The sequence below is a fragment of the Porites lutea genome, chromosome 2, assembly GCF_958299795.1.
Source record: "Porites lutea chromosome 2, jaPorLute2.1, whole genome shotgun sequence".
Classification (NCBI taxonomy): Eukaryota; Metazoa; Cnidaria; class Anthozoa; order Scleractinia; family Poritidae; genus Porites; species Porites lutea.
Window position 1 is genome coordinate 50,797,298 of NC_133202.1, and position 15,354 is coordinate 50,812,651.

General features: G+C 39.1%; 1 protein-coding gene across 1 annotated transcript; it reads right to left on the reverse strand.

Moving 5' to 3' along the window:
- Positions 1-1,267: 1,267 nt before the first annotated feature.
- LOC140928956 (ATP-binding cassette sub-family C member 4-like) lies at positions 1,268-15,034 on the reverse strand. The gene is made up of 6 exons (XM_073378762.1): positions 14,504-15,034; positions 13,510-13,892; positions 7,213-8,483; positions 4,526-5,096; positions 4,129-4,265; positions 1,268-2,265 (listed from the first exon to the last, which is right to left on the reverse strand). The coding sequence occupies exons 1-6, from the start codon at positions 15,032-15,034 to the stop codon at positions 1,382-1,384; spliced, it is 3,777 nt and encodes a 1,258-aa protein (XP_073234863.1). The 3' UTR covers positions 1,268-1,381.
- Between the last annotated feature and the right edge of the window lie 320 nt (positions 15,035-15,354).

Below are 15,354 nucleotides of genomic sequence, written 5' to 3' on the forward strand. Positions count from 1 at the left end.
CTAGCATTTGGTTTACGCTGGGCTCAGAAGACGAAACCAATTATTTTGTGACACTTAGAACTATTTTTAGCTCCACTGCCGGTCAGAGTCAAAACCATTTGAAAGAAAATCATTGTCATATATATTTGGAAAATTGACTTTTCTCGACCAAGAGAAAGGTTCTGCGTCCCGAGGGATCCTTCAGCAATGATCATCAGACGTCATTTCTCACCTCTACTAATTCTTCGAGTTCGGAGGTGTTCGTCTACGTTTGACTTTCTCTGGAAAAGTCCATCAGCAAATTCACCATTCTATCAAGAAATAGTGTTTTAATATGACTTAGGGTCTACGACAGTCAACTTCTGCTAGGAAGTGTACATGACAAAGTTTCACGGCTGAGAGGGTAACCTCACCTAGCTGGGATCCCCCACATCCATGTAAACATGCCCTAAAAGTGGTTCAAACTCTAACGTCTTCAGTGCAAATGCTTTATATAAGATCTCAAGTCTAGCATTTGGTTTACGCTGGGCTCAGAAGACGAAACCAATTATTTTGTGACACTTAGAACTATTTTTAGCTCCACTGCCGGTCAGAGTCAATACCATTTGAAAGAAAATCATTGTCATATATATTTGGAAAATTGACTTTTCTCGACCAAGAGAAAGGTTCTGCGTCCCGAGGGATCCTTCAGCAATGATCATCAGACGTCATTTCTCACCTCTACTAATTCTTCGAGTTCGGAGGTGTTCGTCTACGTTTGACTTTCTCTGGAAAAGTCCATCAGCAAATTCACCATTCTATCAAGAAATAGTGTTTTAATATGACTTAGGGTCTACGACAGTCAACTTCTGCTAGGAAGTGTACATGACAAAGTTTCACGGCTGAGAGGGTAACCTCACCTAGCTGGGATCCCCCACATCCATGTAAACATGCCCTAAAAGTGGTTCAAACTCTAACGTCTTCAGTACATGACTTGAATAGACTGGAGTTCGGAGAGCAAAAGCACTTCTCAACAAAACGTATTAAAAAGCTTCCGGAAAAAAAAGTGTGGGTTCTTACTAAAATTTTCTATGTTTTCCATTTAAAAAAAAACTAATGCGTAAGAATATTCCTTGTTTATTGCACATACATATTTCCTATATCATAAGTTAAAATGCAGCTTGCCCGCTTTCAAGGAAAATGATTTCAATCCCTGTGATCCACGACAAGCAGTATGCATGGTTAATACCATATTTAGACGGCAGCCGTTGACAAGGAAACTTTTACTCGCTTAAGAAATTAGTGGGTTCTAGAGACTAAATAAGGGTCAACTATGAAATATGACGGCAGTTGGCTTCATTGTTGTGACCACAGCTACTTGTATGGAGGACCACTCTATTTACAGCTTCTGTCATTTGGACCATTAAACTCGAAGTGCTTTCTTCGCTTTCATAATGATATCAAATCTATCAAACCCATCAACTTCTCCATTTCTCAAAACTAAAATCTTGTCACAGTCTCTTATTGTGTCTAAACGATGTGCTATAGTTATAATCGTGGAATCCTTCAGCTTCTCACGCACTGTCTTCCAGATTGTTTGTTCTGTGTCTGGATCAACGTGTGCAGTTGGTTCATCCAAGATGACGATTTTCTTTTGGTGCAACAGAACGCGAGCCAAGCAAATAAGTTGCCGTTCTCCAACACTTAAATTTGCACCGTGCTCCAGCAATTCATGATCTAACTGACCTTCCAATTTCTCTACAAGATTTTTCACTTGCACCTGCTCTAGAACTCGCCAAAGTTCTGCGTCTTGAAATTGTCCAATCAGATCAAGATTTCTTCTTACCGATCCGCTAAAAAGAGCAGGATTTTGGCCAAGAACGTTTATTGCTCGCCGAGATTCTTGAAGGCTGAGACTCCTTATACTGACATTATCAATCATTATATCTCCGGCAGCTTCAGGCATGCGCAATAGTGCTGCCACTAAAGAAGATTTCCCTGCGCCAGTGCGGCCCACAATGCCAATTTTAGCTCCTCCATTGATGCTAACTGTGATATCCTTTAGACTTTGGGGACCCCCCGGATAGTAAGTCAGGTATACGTTTTTGAATGCTATATTTCCTTCATCAGGCCACATTTTCGGGGCATTCTGTTTCACTTGGTATCCAGGCTCAGGTTCAACCTCGGTGTAGGTCATAATTCGCTCCACTGACGTCATTAAATTTTCGACCTTGGATGATTTCCGGACAGTGTAGTGTGTCAGAGTTACAGACTGCACTACGTAAACAAGTGCAAGACCAGCGAAAACTGAAACGCAAATTGATTAAACGTATCATCATTAGATGTGATGTTATAGCCCATAAGCTGACCCTGCATGTGCAGCAAACAAAAGGTCTGTTTCAAACGTCGTGCTACTGCCGTGCAGAGCTCAATGTATTAGAATACATCATAAAAGTTCACTAAACCGCTTGTTATTTAATTCGACGGACTTAAATGCGACGTCCAGGAGGGAAAGGCCATCTCTATTGTTTTCATGTGTTTGTCTGTGACCAATTGTTTATTGTTGAACTAAATTAATCATAAATTTATCAACAGGAGCTTCGCCTTAAGCCTTGGCTAAATCTATATACTTGTGTTATCGTATAGAGCGGTTTTCATTTGAGTGTCGAAAAGTAATTGGTTTTGCACTTTCTACACGATGCGATTGGCTTAAAAGATTCGCGCCACCTTTTCATCCAATCAGAAGTAAAACCAAAGCCAGTTGTGACGCGCTCGCATGCATTTTCCCGCGCTTTGCGTCAGCCGCATGTAATTACTTCGAGTTTTGATTGGTTCAATGTATTGTCTGTGTCCTATGTGATTGGCCAGAGTAATTACTTTGGTTTTGGTTTTACGACACTCAAACGAAAACCACTCTAAGGCCTAAACTGCTCTAGCTTCTGCCTCGCTTCCAGTGGACCTCAGTGATTTTGGGTGTGACGTCTGTGAAAAATATCCATTTTCTTTTCGTTGTAATTGTTTATTTGACTAACTTGGTGTAAATAAGGAAAGAGCAATTCATTCAGTATTTATTTAATATTATTCATGTAATTATTCGGTACATTCAATAATGTACATATATATCTACTTTTGCTCAGCTTTGTTAGTAATAGGATCCTGGGGGTTACTCCCTTATAAGGGCTTAATGGGGACGTGCGGCCAGCCAGGGTATGTTTTTCGGGATTTTTGTCTTAAACAGGGTATCGATTTTATCAATTTTTGTCTTAAATAGGGTATCTTTTTAAATAGTTTTGTGATTGCCAATGGATTAAATTAGAAAGAGTTTCGATATTTATTATTGTCATACACAGGGTATGGTTTCGGGTTAAATGTCTTAAACAGGGTATCAAAAATCGGAATTCTGTCTTAAACAGGGTGGGAAAATCAGCGATTTTTGTCTTAAACAGGGTCAGGGTATGAGGGGCCGAGCCACTCCTCCCCACCCAAGGATATATCGAGTACCCCCCCCCCCCCCCACCGGTAATAGGATTACCGTCGGTTGCATCTAAGCGTGGACACGAGACAAAAAAACATGTTCTAATAGGGTGCCAGACATGACGTCCTTTTGCTGCCAAACATTTGAAGTTTGACAGCCGTTAAAGGAAACTGCCGCGCTTAAGGTAAGTTCTTTATATGTTTTTGATCAGCGCGTTCCACTCGTGTTTCATTTTCCTCAACTTTCAGGCATTTTTATTTCTCGCTCAGAAACAGAACATTTGCCTCCAGAAATTATTCTTATCGTCAAAATATTCTTGCAAAGAATATTTTGTTGAGCGAAAACAAAACAAGTCGACAACGGTCCCCTACTCAAAAACGTTTGTACCCAGTTAGAACATGTTTTATCCTCACGTGTACACGCTTAGATGCAACCGACGTATTGTAATTCGCATTTGACCATGTTTTAAAATGTTATTAATTTGCGCGATATCAAGCAATAAATCTTATTTTTATTATTGTTATTGTTGTTATCAGATCATATCTATCTTCAGCAGTGGCACATTAACAGGCACCGCTTGCACATGTAAATGATGAGTGGTCCTCTCTATTAAATTTATTAAGTGTAAGAAATCAAGTCACCCATTTAAACATGTGTTTTCGTTTTCCGCTTTAATAAAATGAAATTATATTTACCAGCATCTTGAGACACCAAAATCGCAGCGAGAGCCACTACACCAATCAACAGAGCGGAGAGAAAATCTAAGCGAACACCGAGCCAACGGTTACTGGCAACTACCATAATAAACGACTGGGTATGAACATCTTGACAACTAAAAAACAAGAAAATTGGCATTTCGCAATTAACAAATGCAAATTCAAATGTTAAAATGTTAAGGTCTTTAAAAAGACATTGTTGTGAACGAGTTCCTTTAAACTGACATTGGGAACTTCTCCGCCCAGGAGACGAACCGGCAAAAAACTGCCAGCGTTACTCTGGCGCTTTATCTTTCGCGAAGAGGCAGTCATGAAAGTCTCCGGAATCTGGCAACAAATAACTATTATAGTTGAAACTTATTCTAGTAGTGGTTACCTGCAAAACTTATCCACAAAATCTTTCTCCCTTTTCCTTGTCCGAATAGTCTCGAGTCCATCAAGCGTCTCTGAAAAGTGAGAATAAACAGGACTACGACAAATGGATTCCAGCCTTTGTAGCTCCCTGGATGTCCTTAAGTAGTATCTTGAAATAAAAGCGGTCAACACAGTCATTGGCACAATAGCAAGCAGAATCCAAGGATTTGCGGCAGTTGGTAGAAGAACAGACGTCAACATTACCAAAATCAGCTGGATGGATTTCAAAAATGTTTCGGGTAGTAGTTCATCCATGCAGCCTACATCTTTAGAGAACCTATTCATGATTCGTCCTACGGGATTTGAATCAAAGAAAAAGACAGGTGCTTGTAGAATAGCCACAACCATTTTATCATGGAGTCGCTCAGAACATCTTAACAATGCCAAATAGACGCCAAACGCTCGAACGACGAGAAGTATGAAAGATGCCCCAACAAGAGAGCTAAAGATGATAAGGTTTTTCTTATTTCGCAGATCCTCCAAACGCATTGTCGTCAAGAACGACAGCCAAACATCGCAGGAAACCAAGATTGCTAAACAGAAGACAGGGGAAGAACAACATAAGAAACCTCTTAACAAAATCATTTTAAGGTGTTTCGATACAGTTTTTCAGAGGCCATACCGATATTTTTCAATCGCCTTAAAAGTAGTTTTTACCTTGTCCGATCGCTATAAAATTTTCACCAGTAATTGGCTATGGATTGAAATTTGTGAAAATGTAGTTTTAAGTAAAATCGATATTACTATGACAACAGTAAACAAAAAACTTTGAAATTGATAAAAGCCGAATTTTGTGTGATCTAGACCTGCTGCTGAAAGTCCAACACTAGGAACTTAAAGTTTGGTGTTTAGCAAACAATCTCCGTAAGAAGTAAAAAATTCTGTATGTTTGAATTCGAATAAAACGAAAATATATTTCAAACCTTAAATTTCCAATAGCCGTGATAGGTTATGTAATAAAAACGTTCTAAATGACTCAAATTATTCTTACGTAGCGTACGAATGATGCTTAATATCATGTTTTGATACTAGGAAATTTTGGTGTACTTTCGTTCATGCGATCTTGAAAACTAACCCATTTTCTCACCATCTGTATAAGTGCAACTTCATTCAGAATTTGGACTTTTAGCGCTTTCTTGTATATCTCCGAAACGACTCGAACGAATTTTTTTCAAATCTATTCACATAATCTTCATAATGTATATAAAGATGTCCGAAAGTCTCATTAAGATTGATTCACTGCAACACCTTGAAATTTCAAGACAAACCTGTCCTACCAACCGGTCAAAAATCTGCGTTACAACATTCACTGTTTTGACGTTATGCTAATTTTTCCAGAATAATGCACACTATACATACCTCCATGACTAGTACATCTTAGTTTGAATTTATCGCATCTTTTGAATGTAAAATATTGGCAATACCCACACTGAAATGTACTAGTCATGGATATATGTATTGTCCGCATTAATTTGGAAAAATTACCATAACGTCAAAACAGTGAATGTTGGAGCGAAGATTTTTGACCGGTTCGTCGGATAGGTTTGTCTTGAAATTTCAAGGTGTTACAGTGAATCAATCTTAATGAAAGTTTCGGACGTTTTTATATACGTTATGAAGATTATGTGAAGAGATTTTGAAAAAATTCGTTCGAGTCGTTTCGGATATATACAAGAAAGCGCTAAAAGTCCAAATTCTGAATGAAGTTGCACTTATACAGATGGTGAGAAAACAGGTTAGATTTCAATATCGCATGAACGAAAGTGCACCAAAATTTCCTAGCATCAAAACATGATATTAAGCATCATTCTTACGCTACTTAAGAATAATTTGAGTCATTTAGAACGTTTTTATTACATAACCTATCACGGCTATTGAAAATTTAAGGTTTGAAATATATTTTCGTTTTATTCGAATTCAAACATACAGAATTTTTTACTTCTTACGGAGATTGTTTGCTAAACACCAAACTTTAAGTTCCTAGTGTTGGATTTTCAGTAGCAGGTCTAGATCACACAAAATTCGGCTTTTATCAATTTCAAAGTTTTTTGTTTATTGTTGTCATAGTAATATCGATTTTACTTAAAACTACATTTTCACAAATTTCAATCCATAGCCAATTACTGGTGAAAATTTTATAGCGATCGGACAAGGAAAAAACTACTTTTAAGGCGATTGAAAAATATCGGTATGGCCTTTGAAAAACTGTATCGAAACACCTTAATCACATAAAAGGGTGAATCACGAATATATAAGCAGTAGTCGGTAAATCACTGGTAATTCGCCAATAGAGGCAATGGGGAGCTTTATATTCACTGCTTGTTCTATGAGTGGTACATTAATGACCATAAAAAATCATGAAGGCCAATTCAAGGTATTCCACCTATAATCGTGAAAGCTAATTGAAGGTATTCCTCCTATAATCATTTTTTCAGCACATATAGCAAATAGTGATAGATATCTATTGGCTATTCAAAGTCATCTGTTGAACCTCTAGTATTATTTGAAACTTTTCAGAACAGAATTTAAGGACATTTTATCCATAAAATAATTGTTCTGCATTTGAATAAATCAGGCAGTTTTATGTTCTTAAAGTTGCAAGCCGCGTTGGAAATGTGTGTGTCAATTAGCCAACAATCTGCACGTTACCTTGAGTGATAACACAGAAGCAAATTCCTGCGATGATAACAAGCAAAGGTACTCCGCTTCTGAAGTAGTTCCAGTAGAGTTTAGGTGATACCACCCCGATAGCTCGATCTTCTTCCGATAGCTGCAGGCCCTCGACGTTATGCGTTGCAGTTGCACCTCTCAAGTCAGAAATTTGATCTTCCTGCTCACTTTCTTTTCCAATGCCATTATCAGATTCTTTCACTTGCTCATACAGCGAATCGACAGTTGTATTCAGAATACCATTTTCTTTCAGCTCAGTGAAACTTCCCTTACCCAACATCCGGCCTTTAGATAATACAATAACGTCATCGGCTTCGCGCATGATCCTTTCTTGATGGGAAGTTATCAACCGGGTTTTCTCTCCCAGTAAGCCTTTGATGCATTCAATAAAGATGTGATGGCCAACTTTAAAGTCTACAGCAGTTAAGGGATCATCTAACAAGTAAAGGTCTGCGTCGGTGTAGACAGCGCGTGCCAAGTTTACTCTTGCCCGCTGGCCTCCACTTAGAACCGCACCACGCTCTCCAACAATTGTCTGGTCACAATCTGGGAAACCCTGAATGTCTTGGGTCAAAGCACATGCTTCAATGACTCTGTCGTACTTGGATTTCTCGTACTGTTCGCCAAACAAAATGTTTTCTCTAATAGTTCCAGAGAATATCCAGGCAATCTGTGGCACATAAACAACAGTTCCTTTGCAGGTTATGGCTCCGTTTTTGTCTGCTATTTCGCCAGCAACTGCTGACAGAAGAGTAGATTTGCCACTGCCCACTGGTCCTGTTATAGCTGTTAAACTTCCTTCTGTAGTGGTGAAACTGATACCTTGCAAAACGGACTCATCCTTTTGATCAAGCTGTCGGCGTATCGTTAAGTTTCTGACTCGTAAGATAGTTGGTTCTGTTAGTTCTGCTACGATGGAAGGAAAAATCACTTTTTCAGTTTCTTCTCCCTGATTTTCCGTGGCGTTTGCTGGTGGTAGATTATTCAAATGAAGGAAGTCCTGTATTCTACTGAGTGAGACGTAGGCATCGTATGAAAGGAGGAAAAAATTAGATAGACCCATACTGACGCTCATTCTTAGTAGATTGATAAAGGAGAGTAACATGAAGACGTTAACTGGTGTTAGGGGCTGCCCAGTTAGAACAAGAGTGATAACAGTCACCAGGGACGCCATTGGTGTTGAAATGTATTCCACAGCAGCAAAGCACGACAGAATGCCACTTTTCTTACGGATCCACCGGATTTCATCGCTTTAAAAAAACAGACATGAGATGTCAAACACTTATTTTTTCTTACCGATATTAGCTCCTGTTTCGAAACTATTCGTGATTGTTGTTTTAGAGCCCGCTTCTGTTATCATCGATACTGATATAATAATGATAATAAATGAGGTTTTAAAAATGGACGAGGATGGAGCCATCCTCGGAGACCCAGGGGCAGTTGGTCGGGTCGATAAAATGTTCGTGGTGAAAGTTTACTGTAAGATCGAGACGAGCCCCTGGGCACTTACTCTTACCGAACCAGTTCCAGAAGCGTTTGAATTGCCTGCTTCTGATTGGCCAGAAAAAATTTTTTCTGGCCAATCAGCGAAGAGAAGCTGCCGGGTGACTCTCGTGTTTTCTTACACGACGTAGTTTTCCTCATCGATTGCCATAGTTGCGTAGCGCGTTCAACGGGGAAAGTTTCTCGACGAAAGTTTCAGAACAAAATGTTAACAACCCGCAAAATTGCAACCTTTAGCACGACTACAAGAAACAAACACTCTCCGATGAATTTTTAGGGCGGATCTTTCCAAGGCATCGTAAATTTTTATTGCTGATACGATACGCGATGCATGACTTTCACTTTCCCTACGACGCCAAGCTTACATTTTAGATGTCCATGTTCGTTGCACGACTTCTGAAACTTTCTACAGCGTGAAAATTTCCGTTGCAGGGGCCACGAACTACGTCGATTGATCGTGGGAATTGCTGGCTTGGTACAGTGCACGCACCTTCTTGCTTTCGCACTAAACTCCCTTACCTTACGTATTTTAAATACAGCCGTTGTGTTTAGTTCGAAATCGTAGTCCGGTTATGTGCTGAATCCTGACTTGTTAAGTGAGGTCGATTTTTGCAGGCTGTGTGGGTTTATTTTTAAGGATAAGTGAAGAAAAAAAAAATAAAGGTGAGTTTGCGAAAATGTTTGAAAGTGGTTGGTGTGAAAGTTTTAGAGGGCGATAAACGCGCAGTGCCGGTGACAAGTGTAGGGACAGAGTTGAGAAATCGTGGAAGGTTGGGATGTCTATATACATATTTTTGTAGTCACTAAAACTTTTAAGAAGTGAACGCTCTTAAGGAAATTCCAGGGAGAAGAGACCAAGGAATAGGGACACTTTCCAAAGATCCAACTTCAGCTCTTGATTTCAAGGACCTGGGTCTCTGGCTTACTAAACCGCATATGATAACCTGGGTTAATCTTCACTGTGATTAGAATTATGGCTAATATAGTAGAAATGAATTCTTATTATAAGATATCTTTTAACAAATGCATGTATAAAAGTAATTTCACATAATATGTGATTTTTTGCCAAACTATTCATCTATGATTGACTTGATGTTTCCCCTTACTGGCCCCCTCAAACACATCCACAGTGCCATTGTTTTAACTCCCTTGGAATTGATGGTACAAGATTGGACTTATTTTGAAAAAATAATGCTGCAATATTAACAATTTTCCTTTGGTGCATTTGTTTGATATTTCATAACTTCCCTATCATAATTCTCCTCATCTGACAATAATATTCTTCATTGATAATTATTTTTAAATCTTTAAACACCCTCTTCAGAAAGGTAAAAATCTTCATGGCATGGTCACCATCCCACACAGTGTCTCTAAAATACTTTCCACAGAAAATAATTTATTACAATTATCAATTACTGTTTCCTGTACAAGACAATCAGAGAATACAAATTCTAGAATACAAGCAGTGAAGATTTGATTCTTGAACTTCCTGTCACAGATCATCTTGATTTTCTTTAAGCAGACTAACAGTCTTTGGCTCTGATGTCGCCACATAAGTGGCTTGGAATGATCTGCTGTTTTCATTACTGTCATCAAAAAAGGAAGGAGTTTTTTCTCTTCTGCAGGTTGTACACTTAATAAAATCTAAAAGAAGAAGGACTTTTAGAATTATTGAAAACAGTAAGAGACAATTTCAGCACAGTTCCTTTTTTTCCAGAGAGTGTTGGAAAACAGTTTTTGTATGTTATGTGTAGGTATACCATATTTACTTGTGTATAATGTCACCTGAATATAATGCACTCCTCATTTTTCTAGACAGTATTGAAATAATATACTCAAGTATACTTGTTGGCCACCTAGTAAAACAAACCCTTTGGGACAGAAAGAATCGCCAACAAATACCCCAGCATAAATGTTTATTAACAAATTAAAATAAAATAAAATATTACATCTCCCTAGTATATACATAACTCAATCAGTATAATAAGTAGACATGTGAACTCCAATAAAAAAGTTAAAAAAAAAATCTCAACAGCTTAAGAATAAAATTCATGTAATGGCATCTGTAGTTCTGTATTATGGGGTGTTTTTCCATTTATAATATGTAAAAGTTAAATTGCACTATTATCTTAAGCAATCACAAGGCTTACTTCATCAGCTTTCAATTGTCAATAAATGGTGACAAAAAAACATGATAATTCTTGTGAAGTGTCTGTCAGCTTTTAGACATAAGATTACTGAGCATCCTTGAATAAAAGCCAGATCTACTGTTAAGTATAATGAGGGTCCTGATGGGGGGATATCAATCCCATTGAAACTGTTTAACCCTCAATTCCCATTTTTTACATTTTTTCCCATTCTCAGTGATAGAATCCCCCTGCCAGTGACTTAAATCCTATTTTCCCAGAGCAACAACATCCCATTTTACCCCTTCAGAACTCTCCACAATGAATTCAGTGTAGCACCCTTCCTAGCAAACAAATCAGCATACTTACCAATGAACCGCTGTATGTACTTGCAACGGGATTTTTCTGGTAAAACTCCTTAAAGAACATTGCCCTGAATTTATTGTCCCCCAGTTAATGATTCCGCGCTTCCGTACAACAAAGAAAACGCTTCCTATCCATTCAATATTTCTCGATCTTTTGTTTTGCTTTCCCCTAAGAAAGCGGCCTGAATTCCCAGTGACCTCGAGTACTTTACCTGGTCCTCAACTATTGACATGAGACGGTGAAATCACTATGACCTATGGATTACTAGGGAATTCATAACCTTTTGCATCTAACGATTTTTAAACCCCCTAGCTTATAGGCAACATTTGGAATGTTAGACTCTTCTATCAATTGCCCAAAAACATCTCTTCTTTCCACAATCGTCTCAATAATAAATCTTTGCTTCGCTTTGAACTGTACCACAGGAAACAAAGACAAGCCTTCTAATTCTTCAAGCGCTTGCTGGAGGTCTCCCTCGAATCTAAAGTTAACACTACTATCAACTTCGGCAGAATTCGTACGGTCAACTGCTGTAAGCTTTTAAGCTTAAAAGTTTCAAAAGGAGTTGGGAGCGAAAGCAAGAAGAAGGCACTGCAGCTAGCCGGCATTTCCCACGATCAATCGACGTAGTTGCGTGGCCCGTGCGACGGAAATTTTCACGCTGTAGAAAGTTTCAGAAGTCGTGCAATGAACATGGACATCTAAAATGTAAGCTTGGCGTTATATACTAGACAATGTGAGCAAATTAAGGTGTGGAAAGTGAAAGTCATGCATCGCGTATCGTATCAGCAATAAAAATTTACGATACCTTGGAAAGATCCGCCCTAAAAATTCATCGGAGAGTGTTTGTTTCTTGTAGTCGTGCTAAAGGTTGCAATTTTGCGGGTTGTTAACATTTTGTTCTGAAACTTTCGTCGAGAAACTTTCCCCGTTGAACGCGCTACGCAACTATGGCAATCGATGAGGAAAACTACGTCGTGTAAGAAAACACGAGAGTCACCCGGCAGCTTCTCTTCGCTGATTGGCCAGAAAAAATTTTTTCTGGCCAATCAGAAGCAGGCAATTCAAACGCTTCTGGAACTGGTTCGGTAAGAGTAAGTGCCCAGGGGCTCGTCTCGATCTTACAGTAAACTTTCACTACGAACATTTTATCGACCCGACTAACTGCCCCTGGGTCTCCGAGGATGGGATGGAGCTGAAGGTGAGAGGAAAAAGAAATTATAAGCAATGACAAAAAGTCAACAATAACCAGCAACCACACCTGAAACCTATCCGTTCTCTCAACTAGGTAGACACTATGACATGGAACTGGGATTTAAAGAGGCATCTACTTGGCAAGTATTTGTGTTTCTTTGCTCTTTCTTAGCTTGTGTTTCGACTATAAAATCCCTACTCGTTGGCTAGAAAAGAAACTAATACATTTGAGACTGGCATGAACATCCTCATGCATCACGGGACGAAAAAATGGATTTGCACAAATTTGCTCATTGCAAATTTGTCGGCAAATACCGAGGAGTAAACATATGGCAAACACGGTAAATGCCACATTTGCCTAGTTATTTACATTGACAACCCCTGTTTTTTGGTATGCAAACTTTGGCATTTACCATCTTTGCCATATATTTACTCCTCAGTATTTACATATTTGCGACATATTTGCAAAAGCAAATTTGTGCAAATCCATTGTTTCGCCCAATAAACTATATTTATTAAAATAACTATTGTTGTTGGTGGTGTCGATTATGATAGTTATTAGTGGGTTTACTTGTCCTCCGACCATCCATTTCAAGTTTATTACAAAGTGCGACTGCTTATTTCATTACAAAGTGCTATGGTCTGTTATTACAAAGTGCGACAAGTGATATTACAAAGTGCGACAGGTATTACAAATTGCGACGATTATAATTACAAAGTACGACAGAACAGTGTTCAGGATCAAAGGATGGAAAGCCAGCATTTGACCCATAGCGATATCACTGAAGGCTGCAGGCTAAACCGCAGCAATTGGCTTTATTGCAGGAACAAAAACTCGCCCCATGCAAGGTAACCCCAAACAATCTTGGATTCTCCGGCACACAATTGTGGATTCTGGATTCCTTCAGTTGTCAGTGAAGCTTGAATTCCAGATTTTAAATAAATAAATTTTTTGGATTTCTGAACCTGGATTACCTTAAATGGGGCCAAAAAACAAAATAGAACTAAAAAAAGGTTGCCAGGAAAACGACGGCATATTGATCGAAAGAAATAGCTCAGTGGTAGCGCTGGTTGCAATTTTCCTTACCTCCGCACGTTCTTTATCTTTTTTCTATATTCATCTTCCCATGCGTTTGTTTTGATGGCGCGGATCCCAGACACAACCTGGTTGATCAACGAGATGCGGCGGTCAGAAACAGATGCTGTTCGCAGGCGCAGTACAGCTCCACCATGGGACAATCCACTAAAGCATGGCAGAAGAATACACAAGAAGATAAATCCCACCATAACCTGCCATCCGATGAAATAGACAGCTAAAAATGCTAGTATTAAAAACTCTAAAAAGAAGGGAGCTGCATTGAACAATGCCCAGAAAGTTTCTCCTTCCAGTCGCTGAACATCGTTCGATACGAGGTCTATCACGCGGCCAGTTGAAATCCTCAGCAATGAATCCTTGCTGAGTAGAAGAGTCTGCAAAAAAAAAAACATGTATTCCTCGTAAACACTCTGCAGAAGCAATAAAAAAGGTTACATGGTCAAGGGTCGAAAATTAACCAAATCATCGATTGTGGATACTTATTAGACCTTAAATTATAACAAACAAACAAAACATAAAACTAAACAAAACGAAGAGTGGGGCGTGGTAACAACAATCCCCAACCCCTAGCATGCGAGAACATTCGTTTCTCCTCGCTCTTCGCCTTTGGTGACGACGTCACATTTGTGATTGACAGAATGATAAAAAGACTCATGTTGAATATTTAGCATTTAAGGGAGTTCGGTGATCTGCTTCTCAGAGAAAAAAGAGTGATTCTCTAGTAAAAGAATCTGTCAGGATGAACCTGAGAAACAAAAATGCAAACTAGGAAGAATGAGGTAACAGTGAAGGAAATAGAAAGCTACGTGCAAACGAACGCAACAACGTGCAACAGGGTGTGCAAACGGACGCAACATGCAACACCCAACAATGTTGGAAGTTATTATAGGCCAAAAATGTTGCGACTATTTGCGCGGGGCTAAGTGCTGTAAATATGCCTTAAGACTGGTCCTTGCTTGTCACGTGGTATCTTTTATTTCGTTACCTTCATATAAACTAATCCTTTAATGGCGCTGCTAATTCTGATACCAAAGACCTCACAGCGGTAGGCAAATTGGTGCCAACAGACAGAACCGATTAATTCATTGATCCCGAGTGCTAAAGCACAGCCATAGAGAAGAAAATGATGCTGTAGTTCTGCCATCATCAGAGATTTCACGAGATATCCAAGAAGCAGTGGTTGGAGAACGCGACAAAATAGAGGCACTGTGACAGTTACAAAGAGGATCATTGCTTCCCTGGTGGTGAGCATCTTCAGCACACTTTTCCAAAGTTTTGGTTGTTTATCATGCCTTTTGTTGTTAGCTGTTTCATCTGTCCATTTCGATTGAAGCTGCTCTGTCAAAAAGCACGCGGTGCATTCTTCGTTAAGAGATAAAAGATCATTTTCATCGATAGCCCGTTCATTTCCAGACTTCAGAACATCGTTCATCCATCGGAATAAAAAAGTGGAGAAAAAGCTGACATTTTCCACTTGTGTAGTACTGGTGACCCTTCTGTAGCTTGTCTTTGCCATCTTTCGGATGTGTAAATCTAAAAACGAGAACAAAGAACATGAAAATGGCGTAAAATTACCCATTTTAGGCCCATTTCAAAGATGGTACTCCCGCAGAGCTTATAATTCTGACTCAACGTACAGTAGCACGACTACTCTAACACGACTCTAGCATGACTTGGTTTCAGACGTTGAATATATGTCAGGGCCCAGTTGTTCGAAGGCCGATTAGCGCTTAACCCCGTGTTAAATTTAACCCGGGTTTCTTTTTCTTGTGTTCATAAGCATTTTCTGGGATAATTTTCTCTGTTATTTTTAAAGCTTCCAATCATCAACTTGTA